This window comes from Trachurus japonicus, chromosome 9 (assembly GCF_045865225.1).
Source record: "Trachurus japonicus isolate A0001 chromosome 9, Traja_1.0".
Classification (NCBI taxonomy): domain Eukaryota; kingdom Metazoa; phylum Chordata; class Actinopteri; order Carangiformes; family Carangidae; genus Trachurus; species Trachurus japonicus.
This window is the reverse complement of record NC_140915.1, coordinates 19,365,618-19,383,709: the sequence shown is the minus strand read 5'-3', so window position 1 is coordinate 19,383,709 and position 18,092 is coordinate 19,365,618. Positions and strand designations below refer to the sequence as shown.

General features: G+C 42.6%; 1 protein-coding gene across 4 annotated transcripts in view; it reads left to right on the top strand.

Annotated features, from left to right (window-relative positions):
* sema6a (sema domain, transmembrane domain (TM), and cytoplasmic domain, (semaphorin) 6A) overlaps nt 1-6,714 on the top strand; it is a 106,939-nt gene extending 100,225 nt beyond the window's left edge. For 3 of the 4 annotated variants that reach the window (XM_085786402.1, XM_085786405.1, XM_085786404.1), the window contains one exon: nt 2,123-6,714. In XM_085786402.1, coding sequence (XP_085642528.1) covers nt 2,123-3,282 — 1,160 coding nt within the window. In that variant the 3' untranslated portion in view covers nt 3,283-6,714. The remainder of the gene's footprint in view (nt 1-2,122) is intronic. The other variant, XM_085786403.1, reaches the window with a different exon arrangement.
* The last annotated feature ends 11,378 nt before the right edge of the window (nt 6,715-18,092 follow it).

Here is an 18,092-nt window from a genome sequence, read left to right as displayed (position 1 = left end):
TTTATTTCAGCTGGGGAAAAAACGAGTTTTTAGGTTGTGTTTTTGGGCTAATGAAGTATGACTGCAGCTAGCAAGGATTATGGATGTTAGTTGAGAGAGTCTGGGTTTCGGTTCCATGAGAACAGATTACCATGCCGTTTCTTTGTCTGTGTTATGTCTCGCTTAGGAGACAGAGAAAGAAAATATCCTCCGAGTGCGTCCTCGGTGACACAGTCGAGCTGAAAAGCCTAAACACGATTACGCGGCCCCTTCAGGATTTTACGGAATTATTGCAACTAACGCTTCGTTTTGTGGCGCGCCCGCTTTTGGAAAATTACAGAGCAAATCGAAAGACTTTAATGATCATTTGCAAGAGAAGTGTGAAGTGATTTGTTGAAACGGCAAACTGTGGAAAGAGGAAATTGCATCGATCCGCTTGCTGAAAATTGTTTTGATTACTGTGTTGTGTTAAACTTTTGATGTTCGCAGCTCATTTCCTGTTTCCCCATCTCAAATATTTAATGCAGTGCCGTGTTTCACTTTTAAAAATAATACATTTTCCACTCTTTTGTGAAAATCTACAAAACAACAAGATATACAGACAAAGCAGAGTGATAAGAGGGTGGTGAAAAAATAAGTTTTAAAATAGAAAGTCAATAGAAACGAGTTAAAAGAAGACAATAGCATCATACGCTTTTTTTTAAGCCAGTCTTGGCACTTTTTACGTAAGATCCGAGTAACAAAATGTCTTTGATTTCTGAAATCGACTATAGAAATCCTATCACCCACACAGTGCTTATTTTAGAACATCGACTCACTGTAAAACACACCTCCTTTGTAGTAGATGCACACTGGCATAATGGATTATGAGAAGTTGAAATCCATTCATACATATGAATATCAGGTTATTGTTATCCTTAGTGGTATCATCCAGACTGTCTGAAAGCTTTCATCTTTTTTTTTTTGCATTTTACATTTATCACTTCTTCTTTTTTTCTTTTTTGACCTCCGCAGGAACTTCAGCAAAGTCTTTCACATGGAAAAACTGTACAGTGAATAATATATTGCCCTGGATCGCGGCACGCACGTGTAACTGAGTCACGTTATCAGGACCAGCGGTGCACTGTGGGAGCTTTTTACTTGATAGAGCCCACCTGTCTAATCCTCTGTCTGTGGTAACTGATCTGTGCTGGCCACAGGTCATGTGTGAACGCATTATAAATCTCTCTGCTGTGGACTGGTGTGTTTAACCCGAGGAACAAAGTGTTGCATTAGATGTCTACATTCATCAACAGGCTGGAGGCTATCATCAGTGCTCATGTGTGTGTGTGTGTGTGTGTGTGTGTGTGTGTGTGTGTGTGTGTGTGTGTGGGAGGAAGGTACATGTGTCCACAGTCATGCGTACGTGCGTGCATATCACTTCAACCCCATTTTATTACACTCACAACCTGCTGCTCCCACTCTCCCCCCACCGCTAGAATACTTCATAGCTGCTTTTATTGAATTATCTTTTATTTGGCCGTATTGCAGAGCGTCTTTGCCAGTCTTTGAAAGTGGCGCTTTCATAAGACACTGATGACACAGCTCATTGGATTTAGCGCCTAATCAGAGGCTTTTTAATGTATTCTCTGTGATTCATGAGATTGGATCCAAGCTTTATGAAAAGTCTCCCATTTGCATCGATGAGAAGAAAGGGTTTGGGTATTTCAGGCTCCTTTATCTGCTCTCATATCTTTTTTCATTTCAGCAGAGGGTTTTATCTGGGATTTAAAATGTGAATCATAATCACCCCTCCAAAACACATTTTCAGTCTAAGATTGGATTTTCGGGAAATACTGAATGTTGCTACTTCAAGCTCCCGTTTGTACCCGTTCTGAATAGGTGTTCCTCATGATGGGATAAACCCATCTTCATTTGCATGTTTTTCATGAAATTATTTAAACCTCTAATCTTTTTACCCAGAAAATATTTTTAATTATGGTAATTCAATATAATTTCCTGTTTTTTTATTTAGCTTGTCTAATAATAAGCATCTTTCCCACCAGCTCTGCTTTTCTTAGAAACAACAACACACCAGCAGCAGTGTCATCTTCCCCTTTATTTAGTCTGCCAGTCTGAATGTCATCTCAACGTTTCTCTGCAGGTGTGATCCGAGAGAGCTACCAGAAGGGTCGTGACCAGCTGGTTCCCGTGACCTTGTTGGCCATCGCTGTCATCCTGGCGTTTGCCATGGGCGCCATCTTCTCTGGCATCATCGTCTACTGCGTCTGTGACCACCGACGGCGAGACATGGACCTGACAGGCCGCAAGGAAAAGGACAGCCACCACCTCCACTCCCGCCGGGGATCCATGAACAGCGTGACCAAGCTGACGGGCCTATTTGAGACACAGGCCAAAGACGGTCGCCCCGAAGCGATTCTCACCCCTTTGATGCACAACGGGAGAATGACACCGAACGGGAAGATGTTGATAAAAGCAGACCAGCACCACCTGGACCTCACTGCTCTGCCGACGCCCGAGTCCACCCCCATGCAGCCGCGTCGCAAGCCCAGCCGGGGAAGCCGCGAGTGGGAGAGGAACCAGAACCTCATCAACGCCTGCACCAAGGACATGCCGCCCATGGGCTCCCCTGTTATCTCTACAGATCTCCCCCTGAGGGCGTCGCCGGGGCACATCCCCAGCGTGGTCGTCCTGCCCCTGCCTCAGCATCAGCACCAGCTCCAGCCGCATCTGCAGCAACACCAGTCCTACCAGCACGAGTACGTGGAGCAGCCGCACCACAGCGACCTGAGCATGGGCCACGGGGTCATGGACGACCAGGGAGCCACCCTGGAGTACAAGACCGTGAAAAGCCCGTGTCACAACCTCACCATGGTGGATCCAGATGGGATGCTGCCGCCTCGTGTGCCCCAGCGAGAGGCCTCGCTCACCGTCCCTCCTGCTGTCCCACAGATGGGCAAACGCCTGGAGGTCCACTCGTCGGTCTACGGGCTCCGGAAAGGATCGGCATCTGCCGCATGTGGATCCTCCGGCCTCAAAAAGCACAACACCAACTCATCTAACTCCTCCCATTTGGCAAGACATCACAGCTTCAACCGTGTGGAGACTCCACCGCCTGCACCACAGAGGGTGGACTCCATACAAATGACAGCACAGGGCATATCTCTGTCACGACAGCCTGGAATGAGCTCCTATGGTTCACTGCCTCGAACGGGCATCAAACATCTCAAGCCTGATGTCCCTCCCAAACCCTCCGTAGTCTCACTCTCAACAAAAGTCAAGTCCAGTGACTCCTGCACATAGTCATCTTGTTAGCCAGTCAGTCCAATGTGAACAGACAGTAGTGAAAGGTGTTTTCTGAAAGAGAGAAAAAAACAGGGAATACTGTACAACTTGCATCTCCTTTTAGTGTTTTTTTTTTGTTTTGTTTTTGGTGTACAGTGGAAAATGCAACACATTTTTTTAAAGAAAACAAACACTTTCTTTTTATATAAATATGTAAATATTATACAAATGGTTGTCGTCATTTGTTGCCGTCATAGAGCTCAGGCTCTGTCTGGCTCCCAGTTCCTTTGTAAACACACATGGGAACATGTGCTACTGAAACAGAAGAAGATGATGATGCTTGTCCTGAATATTTCATCCAACGGCATTCTGTAGCATCCAAGACGGTGGCTCTCTTGTTTGTGGTGTCTTTGGCCACCGGGACTTGACTCGATACTTTATCATGCTGGTAAAAGCACATAAGAAGACAGCCCGGGGAGTGTGGAGAGTAATCGTTGTACAGTACCTTGAGGACCGGGGAAATCTGAGTGAGCAGGCACTCAGAGAGACTGAGCTCAGACTGAACGGACAGATGGCTGCCTGAGTTCTGTCGCAAACTGTGAAAAGCCTCTCAGTGTTACAGCAATCAAGTCCTGCCTGGGTTAGACTGAAAGCCTGGGCCAGAAGAATCCTCTACTGTACTGGTTATTGAATAACACATGACTGTTAATACTAATAGCTTGTTGTATTTATTTTTATTAAGTGCTTTTGGAAAAAAAAAAACAGACTGACTTTCTAGGCTCGGAGAGAGAGAGGGGACAGAGAAGAGATCTTTTAATATTAATTAATCAAGTGTGAGAAAAAAAAACTTATTTAAAGTCATTAAACTGGAGCCAGTAGAACTTTCTTGATGACTGAAGGTCCACTCGGTCTTACTGAGCGCTCAGTGGGGCCTGCAGCTTGAGATATATGTGAAGAGGAGGAGATATTTATTTAAACTGTGCCAGACAGGGACTTTTACCTTCATGGAACAGACTTTCCATTGTTTTAGACCAATCATAAGAAAAAAAAAAGACTTCCTGAATCTCATCCTTTCACTCCTCCAATGAGCATCCCTCCCTCTCCTTCTCCCCCAGCCCCCCCCTCCCGCCTCCCCCTTCATCCCTTCCAATCAGCACTGTGGTTTTTTGTGTGAGTCGGTAACATTTGTCCTGATTGGTTGCTGGCTTACCGGTGCCATCGAAGCTCACTGTTGCATGTTGCAAATATAAGAAAAACCAGCTGCAGCAACAGTACGGGAAACTGCATACGCACGTACAAAAAGAAGCTGTAAGTGACGCTGCAAAAAGGGAGAGCGGAGCGGAGCGTCGCCTCCGTCTCGGAAAGATTATCGTCTTTTCTACCGGCGTCACACAGATGAGCAGGCGAAAAAAAACAAAACAACAACAACAACGAAAAAAAACTACAAAAACATCTGTATTGCCTGCTTCTTTTTTCCACATGTAAATTTGTGCCTTACACCCTAAAGTAGTGACAATGTTTTCTTTCATAGCTGTTAACTTTGTCTCCTTGTAGTATTTTTTATTTTTTTTCTTACATCATGATATTTCCCTGGTTTGATAAAAATGCAATTAAAGAATGTAGGTGTTATTGTTGTAATTCTGGTCCCTAGACATAACACACTTACCGTCCAGAGGGCAGAGAGGAAACTGGAGTCTTATTTCCTCTTTCACTCTTTCTCTCACACACATTAATACATGCACATGCAAATACACAAACACACACACACACGGATATACGCACACACACACGCACACACACTCATCTTTGTGGTTCATTTCTGATTGTGCCATTAATGCGCTTAAAGCAACCCTTTATGTTGTGCTGGCAGTGTTGATGAAGACGTTGTGAGTGTTTTTGATTTTGTATTTTATACAATTTAAAAGTCCTGGTATTTGTTTTTACTTTTTTTCTGCTGTCTCTTTGTTTGGAGTGATGGTTCATTGACTGATTAACTGAATAATTAGCATTTGTTACTTGAGAAGGCCAATGTACGTGTATCTTTCCGGTGCACTGCAATAATAATGCGACAACACCATAGCAAACGTACAGGATGGGATTACACACGAGCCCCCGGTGTACTAACACAGTTGTTGGCTTCTTCTGTGCATCGTCACACTTATTTGTTAGGCAGTTGCATAAACAGGCTGGTTCCTGTGAAGAAAGTTCACATTTTAAAACAGTGATATTAAAAAAGTACCTTATTTAACCCCCCTTTTTTAAGAAAAAATAAATAAAAGAGAAAACAGTTTAAGGACATTTTTTTTTATTTTTGCTTCACTAACTCTCATGATCAAAGCCTTAAGAATGGCTGAGAGTTTGACTAATCTGACCCCCTTTTTTCTTCTTTCACTTCCTTTACCGAAGGATTTTTTATTGATCACACCCCCCCCGCCCCCCCAACCACTTAAATCAACAGAGCACTCCCTTAGTGTTGTATGTGTAGATAGGTAAAAGTTTTCTTGATATCAAGCAATTTTCTGTTTCTCAACGGAGGAAAGCCAACTATGTCTCAATCCACAGCTAACGTGAGAAGGACGTGTAGGATGTGTGACCTGACTAACATACGTGTACATACAAACAGTAGATGCTTGCAGGGTTCGGTTGCAAATGACGGGGTCATGGGCAACACATTAGGTCAAAGTGGGAGCCAAGGGGAAGTTGCCCCTTCAGAAATATGGTCTTGGGGTCAGATGAGACAGTGATCAGTTAAAGCGATGATCTTCAAAGTCAAAAATGACCCGAGATTAGGATGAAGGGGTGTGTTTACTTCAGACTTCCAGATTACCACTGCAGTGTAGATTGGTAATGGGCTCTAGGAGGCCCCCTGTTTACACCCTCCAGTGGATTCAGGTGTTCATGAGCCAGCAACTTTTCCCAGGCCTAAAATAACGCTGATCTCCAGTTAAATGTTTCTAAATGTTTGGTTGCGTCAGCTTCTCACCTCGGAGAAAAGTCGTGTCTACGCAGAATGTGAACAAGAAAATCTGTCCGGGTTCAGGAAGGTTAAGTGTCCACATCCTGCGTACAGTAGACGAGGACATTTTGCTGTGGCTGAATTTCAGATTCTGCAATATCTAGCATTTTGGTGCGGGAGTAAAGTTTTTAAGACTGGATTGGGTTTGACTGTGAAGGCTGCTGTGGACAGTGAGGTTCTTTGGTGTGTGCCTTTTTGTCTTTCACCCTTGTTATAATACACTGCTATTAGATGCAAATCGACTCTCTTCTCAACCTTTTGAACTTTGTAAGCTTGTAAGATATTGTGACGTCACAAAGTTTTTTGCCCTACTCTCTCCACTTCCTTAACATCTGATTCACAGCTTAATGTATGTTGTAAAGGAAAAAAAACTCTTTAATTTAATGCAAAATGTAATTAAAAAAAAAAAAAGAAAATAAAATTCTTGTCATGAAGACTGTGATATGTCCTTGACTTTTTCCTCTTGATTTTTTGCCTGGGGTTGTTATCTTTTCACTGGAAACATCTTTTGTACAAAGCACAGTTTGGGGAAAAGCCTGCGTTATGTGCAGGATTTGAAGGTTCTTCCGATATAGAATCCGTTTTAAGGAAAATATTGAACTTTTGCGACCTCGAGTATACTATTCTCCTTTGATTGTAAAACCTCTGCAACCCCTTGAGATGAGGGAAACTTTTCCTCTGAATAAAAGCCCACAAAGCTCATCTGAGTGGATGAAGTGATTTAAACTAAAGGGCGAGTTATTTCTTTAGCTTCATATCTAATAAGTGAGAAAATACAAGGTTATCAGCAAAGAGAACAGGTCTGTACTCCATATTATTGATCCTGCCGGTTAGATGAGACAAACATTTTGATGAAGAGCGGAGACAGACGGAGTACAGGATCTACTCAAATTTTTTTTTTTTACTGAGTTAGTATGTGCAGTGTAAGTTGGGGTTAATCAAGGTATTCCCAGACAGTGAATTAATTCTTTAAACATTTTCTGAGGGTAGGCAATTGGAGGGATTCCAAGACATGGGATGATATTTCCTTTTCTTTTAGATCCATTTAAAAGATTGCAGCTGCATTTAGAGACGACTGCAGAAAATGAAAGTAAAGTCCAAAGGAGCATCAATGATTGAATATCTTTCTCAAGGGCAGACAGGAATGGACGAGGTTTGGGGAAATCCAGATGAACACTTGGCCACGGTGTAATCAAAAATTACTCCCACAGAGAATTATTACCCAAACCTGTAATTCCCCTCGGATCAACAGAGGATTTTGATGTTATTCAACTAGCATCACTTTAGGGTTAGCAACAGTGAACTGCTCTCAGTATAAAAAGCTCTAAGAAAATTAAAAAAAGTAAAACAGTACATGAATACCAATGGATATTATCATCCCAGGAAGGTAGCTAATGATCATGGCTCAAACCTTGGTTCCGCCTGTATAAAATTAAAAACAACAAACAATTTAAACTGGTTTCTTCATAAATAACCTTTGTACCTATGTTATTTTTTTTATTTTTTTTTTTTTGGGGGGGGGGGGGGGCATCACATCAACATAAAGCCAATTGTAGTTTGTAAGTGGTTGACAAGTAGGCCTAGTGATTTTAGCTTTCTTGTACACCTGTCTTGAAATGTAAGGGATACTGGAGCTTGGTAGGGGGGGTGGTTGGGATGGTCCATGCCTATGTTCACACAGCCTTATGTTCCCACAGCCCTATGTTCCCACAGTTCTAAGATTTTTCTCAAAATTAGGCCCTATGTTCCCACTGGACTCTCTCTACCTATCTGGACTCTATCTATCTGGCCTGTCTAGCCTCTACCGGGTCTTTTTACTAAACTTAACCAACTCTTTTCTTCATTGCCTAAACCCAGCCAATGGTGGGACCAAAGGGCTGTGGGAACATAGGGCCTAATTTTCAGTGACAACAAAAGTTAGAAATGTGGGAACATAAGGCTGTGGGAACATAGGGCTGTGGGAACATAAGAATGACCCCGGTGGGATGACTAGTGGCGGGTGCCGGATAATTTCCCTTATTTTCAAATCCAAAAATTGACAGATATGCTTCACCGCAATGCCTTATCCACTGTCTTTTCTTGTTTTGCACCTGTTGTCTAAACTACACTCTACTGTCCCACCAACTCAAATTCCTAAATACGTTTAGGCCTAGCCTACATAACAATAAAAGACTTCATATTTCATTTATTTCGCACACCACACTTATTAGCTACTTGGTGACACTGGATACTTATATAAGTAACACCGTGGATAATATATTATTATTATTAGATTAGATTTTAGATTTTATCATCCTTTACAAGGATAACTGTTTCCACCTCCGTACTAGGCATCTTTCCACGTATTCACACGGAGGTATCGTCGCAGCAGAGCATGAGCCGTGTGATAAATCTCAAATGTGGGAACATAGGCATGGAGCCTGTGAAACACAAGCTAATGTTAGCTAACAGAGAAGATCACTTAGCAGCTAGCAAGAAAATTAGGTATCAAAATCCTATAGACACAGGCTTTGAATACAGGTCTGTGAATTTATTTAGCTAGGGAGAGTGCGCACCCTGGTGCGCACCAAATGTTAAAATGATACATTGTTTCATTTTTCAGTTAGTGCGGTTGCTTTCACACCTGCTTTTTGTCACTCGGGACCAAACTTGTAGAACGTCACGTCTCCATGACTACCGGTTGGAATCTGGAAGCCTGATTGATAAAACTTTCATGATGGAGACTCCAGTAGGGCCAGTTGTTAGTAGCTCTGTCATTTATTTCTATATTGTTTGCATGTATAACTCTGTTTGGTACTTCTGGCTGGTTTCCGGTTGCGTTCACCCAGCTCGGTCCCGTTAGTTCCCGGTTAAACGTTAAACACGGGCGGACCTCTGCTGCTCGGTAACCACGGTAACCAGCTGCTCCGCGGACACAAGGGACGGAGCCGCCGACCTGTCGGTGTCTGAGCAGCGGACTCAGCGGACACGCAGCGACCGGCTGCCCCGCTGCTGCTGCTTCGTTTGTGGGGACAGAGCTCCGCAGCACCGGAGCACCGGGCGGTCTCCCCGCTGCGTTAACCCGTTGTCAGCGACTACGGGAGCCCTTTTAGCTCAAACGTGTTGAGTTCGCCTGGCAGTTGGGTCGCACCAGAGTGCGGTTGCTTTCACACCTAAACTAGTGCGCACCAGAGTTCGGCTGGAGCCGAACCGAGACCACCTCCTCAGGCCGCACTAGTTTTGGTGCGCATTAGAGTGCGTGCTTTCACACCAACCCAAACTGGACCAAATTTAGTGCGCACCAGATTTAGTGCGCACTAACACTGCAGGTGTGAATACACCCTGGACTAAAATGAGCCATTGTACATCATTCTACAATTTGAAATAAGTAAATTATGAGCAATCCTGCAGACAGTGTTTTCCTTTAGTTCGGGACAAGCTTTGTGCCCACTGGGCAACTATTGTTGCCACTCACAGAAAGACTTGAGTGATTAAATAATAATTAATATGTTTGGGGGGAAAATCATGAGAAATTTATGAAAATGACCTCTTTCCAGGAGGATTTGCATCCGTCATGTCTTCCGCCAGAAGGAGCAGAAAGCAGAGGATGTCATGTGATAGGAAGCACTTTTTTTAAATAAATTTTTTTATAAATCAAAACCTGTGTCTAAGTTGTCTACTAGCATATAAGTGGAAAAAGTTGCCTTAGTACCTTTGAGATTTTTAATTGTGAGTAGAAAATGACAGTGATACACTTCGGCAACAATTGTTGCCAGTGGGGCAAAACGGGTATGATTCCCATTGTAAGGAATCCACAGCCATAATGTTGTCATAATGCCAAGGTTATTCTCAGATTCAACCCAGTGTCCTCATTGAGTTGCAGAAGGTTTTGAGCACCTGGTTTTTTAATCTCAGTGACTCAGTCCTGAGGAGAACCCACACTAACAGTATCACTTAGCACGATGGTTATTTGTACAAGGGTGTATTATGTTCGGTCAGTGACAATGGATCAAGCCGTGGCGCGTGTGTGCTTAGTTTGCAACTGAAGGGAAAATGTAAACGGAGAAAGGGGCACTTGAATAATTTGACAGCAGGTGACATTTAACTTCCAAACACAAAGAACAGTTACAGTCATAATGCCATGTTTATAAATGCCTCCTCAAATCATCTTTTCAAATGTGCTGAGAACAGACAGTACTACCATTGTCATTTAATGTTGACTAACAGTGACCAGAACAGCTCCCGTTTCAAATCCGGATCTCCAGTTTCATACGCTAGCACATTCTTGGTGTCATTTCGTCAGGAAATGTGGCTTTGGCAGCGAGTTCGACACTTGAGCCTTTGATCTACAGGTGAGTCATAAAGCATTGGTACAAGTCAGACTGCGCGTGGAGATCAGATAACCAGGATGTGGTGCAGCTAATGAGGCCTGTCGCTGCCTTCACAATGCTGCATTGTGCGGCCGCCATTCGGGCACCCGCGTGTTGTTGTGCTACCCAAGAGATCAAGATGCAGATAGTCACCAGTAAGTCATTTCCAACATGACAAGAGCACAATCGTATCAAGCGTTGCTAGTGTGAGCGGTGTTATCACGTTAGTTAGTCAGAGTGTGGCTCAATGACCTCAAAGGCCGGTTGTCAAGGGGTCAAAGCAGGTGAATCCTATGACTCTGTATGGGGGCGGGGGGAGGCGGGGGTGAGGGGTGATTTGACACTTAGATAAAGACAAAGTCAGCGTCAGGACAAAATATCGAGTTATATTTTTGTGGCATGCAAGTAATCCAATATTTGCAACATAATCTGTGTGTCATAATGTAATATAAAGTAAATCACAATCCTAATGTAAGTAAGTGGTTTTATTGGCTCAGTTATATATTGTGTGTGTCATATGTACTAAATACAACATGCAGTATTTACGGGCTCTCTTGATGTTATGAAATCTGTTTAATTGAATAGAGATGCTTTTAAAGGCAGGTGAATAATGAAGTGTGAGTGTGGAACAAGCTTGATGTGTGGATCCAGTCCAGTACAATCATTAAATAAAGATGATCATGTTTCTGTTACTGTTTGCTACTTTCAATCATTTCTACATTTTCTTTATCCATCTGTGTGTTGCAGTGACTGTTAACATGCTGAGTTTTGACAGGAGTTAATGACATTATATTATATTTAATGTGATGCCAAGTGGTAAATCTTTACTAGAAAACCTCCAATGTCCATTGTTGTCCCTGTATCTGTTGTGCTAATGCAAGTGCACTCATTTCAGTATAACACGAACAAAACAATACAAGGCAGCACAAATATATTCTCCAGGAGATCCATTAAATTGAATCCATACCTCTCAGAAAATAAGCATTATAACCTCCACTGAGATCAGATTTGTAGCAGGGCGCTTGTATTAAACTGCCTAGCTCCAGATAGATGTTCCTAATAAACTGGGGACTGAGCGTGCATGATTAAATAACCGAGAGTGGCAGAGAGAAAAAGAAATCTGTCAAGGGATTTATTGATGTTAACAATCCCTGTTGCTGTCTTACTGCCGATTCCAGGGGAGGAATCAAAAGAGACATCTGTGGCATCGCAGTTGTGAGGCTCCATACATTAACACCTACTGTAAATGCATCTACTAATAAGAAGTAAATATGAATTGCTCTTTGATTAGTACAGCGCATGTTGCAGATCTATCTTACTCAAGTGTAAATCACTAGCAGGCCCATGACCTGACATCATGACCTGTCGATCCAAGAGCTTAGCGGCTCTTTTCCTTGCCAGCAACAGCTTCGTAGGGCGGCCTGCCAGACTTCCAACGATCCCGGCAACAAACCAGCCACCCAGCGGCTAACCAGTCATTCAGCCAGCCGGCCATCCAGCTAGCAAGCCAGCTATTGATCCCTTCAACTGGCCTCCAAGTTGACCATCGAGACATCCATGCTGCCGCCCTGGCTCCTGAGCCCCACCTTTCTTACACAACTCTAATCCACCCTGCATGATCGTGGCCTGGCAGTGCTCATTTCGACTGCCCGGCAATCTGTGGTCACAACAAGCTTAGCCGTGTGCTAATCCTCGCCGTCCCATCCAGCTATCATTATCCCCACACTGATACTGTCTGCTTCCGCTCCTGCTTTAAACAGCCCATATCCCTGCTCTATTATAATTATTGTTATTATTATTATCTAATGCATTTTTCCTGTCATGAACTGAAATGGTTGCTGCAGGTTAAACACAAAAGAAAGAGACACAATGGCTCAAAAAAATAGAGAGAGATAAACTAACAGAAGAGATAATTATCTGCCAAATTTTAAAAAAGGTTTCATAGACAAATACAGACAGAGCGGGACACACACACACACAGACACATTTACACACTCTAGAATAATGTGTCCCCTGTGAATTAATATAGCTCTCTATGAGTCACTAATGGGGGTCAACAGGCCCCTTAATGACCATTCTCCATGTTGGTTGATTTGTCGTTAGTGTGTCATGAAATAAGTGAGCTTCATGGCACTATGTATTTGTCGGTTTTACAGTCAAACGTGTGATCGTGTGTGTGTGTGTGTGTGTGTGTGTTAATCTGTGTGTTGTCAGTGTAGTGTGCAGTGTCGTAATCACCACTGTTTTAAAGTCCTCTGTCATTTTTCCGGGAATTTGGGGGTTTGGGGAACCTGGGAGGAGTTTTGCAATCAACCATTAAAAATTTACACTTGGTGGATATTTAATGACGATGATTCCAGTGTCTTTAGACTGTAAAAATGTGATTACTTTCAGGCCAGTAAGTAAATGGAAGGAAACAATGTTTTCCTGGCAGTGTGGAACGAGCCACATTTAGAGTCAATTAAAAATGAAAACATCTCAAATCTAATGGCAATCCAACATGTCTGGCTCGTATGGACCTGCTCGATACCTAGTGTAAAATGAGATTTATTTTTGTAAAGATTTCTTTGTCCATTAGGGTTAATTGAGACAGTGGAGAGATAATGCATATACAGTATATATTCATAAAGTTAGTGGTGGATGAGATTGGTGGAAGGATAATGGTAAGTCTTTTAGGTGATATATAATGTGTGTGGAATGCTCTGTTGTTTTGGACTATAACACTGGATCAAATAAGATGAGGCTGTTCTTGTGTCATCAGTTTACCCACGACTCGAAATGTTAATTGATTTGGAACATGTTTTAAAGGGATAGTTCAACATTTTGGCAAATTCGTCCATTGCCATAATCCCTATAGTCATACTGTAGGAGTAGGTTAATTTATTACCTTTAATTGTCGGTGCATGTTGTTTTGAGATCCACGGGGCAGAGACGCGAGCTGCTCAGCAAACACAATGGAGGTAACGATGTCCCCTGTCCCTCAAAACTCATCAACAACTCAATGTGACCTGCACAGTCACCATGCTATGAAATAATCATGTATAATTATGTAATATTTTACGGCACATGAAGCAAATACTTGGAACTTTTGAAATCACTCTGCCCAGCAGCCGTGTCTGGAATGTAGTTTCGGCAATGCATTTCCCCGAAAACAACTCCATCTCGAGTGGGTAAAGCGGCCGCCCCATGTAGAGGCTACAGTCCTCACCGCAGGCGGCCCCAGTTCGAATCCCGCGTCGGGCAGCCCTTTCCTGCATGTCATTCCCCCTCTCTCTAAAAAAAAAAGGTAAAGGTAAAGGTACTTTATTAGTCACATATACAGCTAGTACAGTGAAATTCTTTCTCTGCATTTAACCCATCCCTGAGGAGCAGTGGGCAGCCGCGGTGCAGCGCCCGGGGACCAACTCCAGATTATGAGCCAGTGCCTTTGGTCAGGGGCACTGACTGGAGGATTAACATAGCCGACATGTTTTTAGTTTTTAGCCTCCCCCTTTCCTGTCTGTCTCTACTGTGTGCTATCAAATAAAGGCAAAAAGCCAAAAATATACTTTAAAAAAAACAACAACAACTCCATCTCGTAATGTTACATTATTATTTCATAGCGTGGGGAATGTGCAGGTCACAACTTCTCCACGAGAGCGTTTTGGAGTTGTTGGACTGTATATTTGATGAGTTTTGAAGGACAGGGCCATGAACGACGTACCATTACCTCAATTGTGTTCGCTGAGCAGCTTGCGTCACTGCCCCGGCCGTGGATCTCAAAACAACATGCACTGATAATTAACGGTAATAAATCTACCCCTATGACTATAGGGAATATGGAATGAGGAGAATTTGCTAAAATGTTGAACTATCCCTTTAAGCTACGAGCAACAGACATTACAGTATTAAAGTCACTGCCAAAAAGAAAATGTTGGTATTTTGGGTTATAGCTTGTTTTAAATGTTCATGACCATGACACACAATCCTGGATCTTTTCGGAGGTCAGCCACCTCAATCTTTGTCTTCCTTGGATTTGGGGATATTTACACAGTCACCTTTACCCAAGATCCCCTGACATTTAGCATCCACATTAATCAGTCTTCATCCTAAAAGCCTTTTATTTTGTAACCTTAAAGTAGTCACAGCATGTGTGAAAGTACTAACAAATAGGCTATGTTAGATAAGCAGCCAACCATGGTTTTATTAACAGTGCAATCACATTTATTTTATAATAATTATTAAGATAAATAACTAATTATCATATTGATCTTTTCTTTCATACAGAAAGATGTATTCCAGATGGCAAAATCAAGTGTTGTCAGGTAAAAACGAAAAATCAGAGACACCAAGGACTGAAAAAAATGTGTTAAAAAAAAGTGGCAAGTCTGTCACTGTTGTCATAGTAAACGTTGACAGTGCTGGAACAAAAAGGCTGACAGTCAGAGCAGCAGTAAGCACTGAAGAGGAGGCTTTGTTAAAGGTCAATTGGGGAACTTCGACTCATGACCTCTGTATTTTTTTCTTCTTTTTTTCCTGCCAGTATGCCTGCCTTTTTGTCTGTGTGTATGTCTGTGTGTGTGTGTGTGTGTGTATACAGTAGTTCTCTCTATGAATGTCTCTAATCCTGGACTCCGAGGAAAAACAAATCTTCCAGAGGAGACGCAGAGCTTATTGCTGCTCTATTGTAAACCGGCCCCAGCAGAGTACGCTTCACAGTAAATTAGAATAAAACAAAAAATACTGGATTAGTTTTGGCCAGAGTTACTGTGTCTGCACTTTTGTTAAGTATAATAATGGTATACAAAGCCAAACCTTTGTTGTATCTTGTATCTTGATGTTAAATACTGAATAGAATGAATCTTTAAAAAAAAAGAGTCAGTGTTCATAAAGCATCAGAGAGGTACAGTAATCTCCACGTTGCCGAGGATCTTTGAGCTTTAACGGCCAGAGCCAATCTTTCACACTCTACCTTATGTCTTGTGCACTGAACAATATCTGCTACACTTCATTTTAAGCTGATTAGGTTTTGCAGTAATCTGGATGTTGGCCAAAATACAGTGCAGAGCGGACATTATTGCCTTGTCGGATACATAAAAGCACACCAGAGACTTTTTCTTACCCTTGTAGGAGGCGCATTAACACATCTCGAGCACTTAAGCTGCACTAAATGTACCTTTAAGGCATTTGGTTGGCCTTGTTGTCAACCTGTAAAAGGTGTAAACAATGCAATAGAGCTCCATGCTGCTGCTGCCACAGAGCACAAAGATAAATTCAAACAGATCTTAACAAAGTATGACTTCAATGACAATATCATCCAGATCTACCAAGTACAGCTGTGCAGATTTAAAAGTAAATACATCAGAGTCATTGATTTAACTGTGTGTCTGAAAACATTGCCTTCAGATTATGTAAGTGTGCCCACATGCATCTTTCTTAGAAATATAATACGTGCATTCATACAAGATTCAAAGTGTGTGTCGCCATGCCATCTTCCATTTGCAGTAAACCTGCATTTGGTTCATGAACTTTAACCAGGAATCCATTAGAATTTCCTTGAAACGGTTTTTGCGGTGGGACGGCTCACTGAGAAAGCAAATATGCACTGAAGGGATGAGTAGCACGCCAAAAACACTGTCGTGGTGATAACAGCCTATTCTTGTATGATTTCCAGCGCACTAAAGCATGCATCATTCAGCTCGAACTTCTCAGAACCCGAGAAGAATCCAGGAGAAGATTCTCTCAGCGAGGATTCACAGGAACGAGGGCGAGAGCAACTGTCTCTCACGCTTTGGAAAAAAAAGCCTTGGGCTGTGAAGAAGCAGCAAGAGGAGGATACCTCTGAGACTTCTGATGGCAGAGCGAGCAGGGAAAAGAGCCAAGCCTTGTTCTGCCGTTATAAGCTCTGCTCTGCACACACTGACGAACAAGCAGGGGAGAAATTGGCAGTGGGAATAAGGGCAAGACGGTGTAAATTTGGAGCACAAAAGGCTTAAGGGGGCACTGTGCATGCATCCCTGTGGCCCCCCGTGTACACACACACACACATGCGGTACAGTATGCACGGGGCTTAAGAGGTGGCTGAGGAGAATGACTGGCGAGGGGATCAAAACAAAGCCCGTGGGTGATATTGGAGGGGGAGCTTAGGGACTTGGGGTGGAAGTCTGCTCCTCAATATGCACAATCAGACACACACACATATGTTCAATAAGTATAAGAGCATTGTCCATAAGAGAAGTAGAGATAACCTAAAAGACACACCACCATAACAGAAAAAGTCAAACTCACATGCATCCTTGCTCATACACACACACAGACACACACAGCATAAGGCTCTAACTGGCTGATATTGCCAGGAGTGCATGGATAATCCTATGAAGCTGTGTTTGTGTGGAGAAACTAAGTTTCAGTGGCCAAGAGAAAACACCCTCCAAACGCTGAGAGAAGATGCCAATCAACTTTACACCACAATAATCTGTGACCTGGTTTCTAAATGCTGTCAGCCCCTCTGATGGGTGAAAATAACAACAACACAGCTACATCCAATTATTTTCGTTTCAGGGCACTTTAACATTTTCTGTAAACATGCCCGCCATTTCCATAGTAATAGTTCAGAGCTACAATTGGCTTGATCAGAGCACCATATGTGTATAGATATATGTGTGTGTAGTGTGGAACAAATAGTGCGAGCTGTATCTGCGAAAGGATTTCGTGTGATCTTGCAGCGTCCCTCCAACTGTGTAGGTGCAGTGAGTAGCAGGAAAATGTGGTGATAATTTAGAGAGAACTGAAAAGTCCTAATTTATGGGAGCACAGTTCTCATTAATGGTGTCATCCAGCGAAGAACCCAGAGTCACCATTAAGGGTGACAAAGATATAAATGGAAAATGTCACTTGATTCATGCTTTTGCATATGTTGTTAATTTTACAGAGGACACACTCATCAGTGTGCTTCAGTATAAACAACTTCCTCCCAAAGCCATAAAGCTGGGCAGCTAGATTGCTTTCTGGGCTGTGCGCATCTTGAATAAAAGTGAATATGGAACTAATCTTGTGGGAATGACATGAAACTATCAATTAGAAGAAGAAATCCCTCTCAAGAATTTTGGCCTTGCCCTCTACGTCTCAATAAGATACAGCGCCAAAGATCTTTGCTTTTGTGGAGATCTATGATCCATTTCATTAAATTCTTACTTTGTATTGAGACTTTTACCTCTTTTTCTGTTGCTGTATCTGTTTAAATAAGTTTAACCTAAGATACAAACACTCTTTTATGTTTTTTTCCCTCTCCACACGATGCCTTTCATCACTTTTCATGTGTACCACAATCACATGATATCATCCAAAGATGTCCACCACTGAAATGATTATCATCTCTCACTGCTCTCTGATGTCTGTTTTTTTTTTTTCCCCCACTTTTGAATGTGCACCACCAAAACAGCCGTAAACATTTCTGCATGTGGCTGTTTTGAGGACAGTTTAAC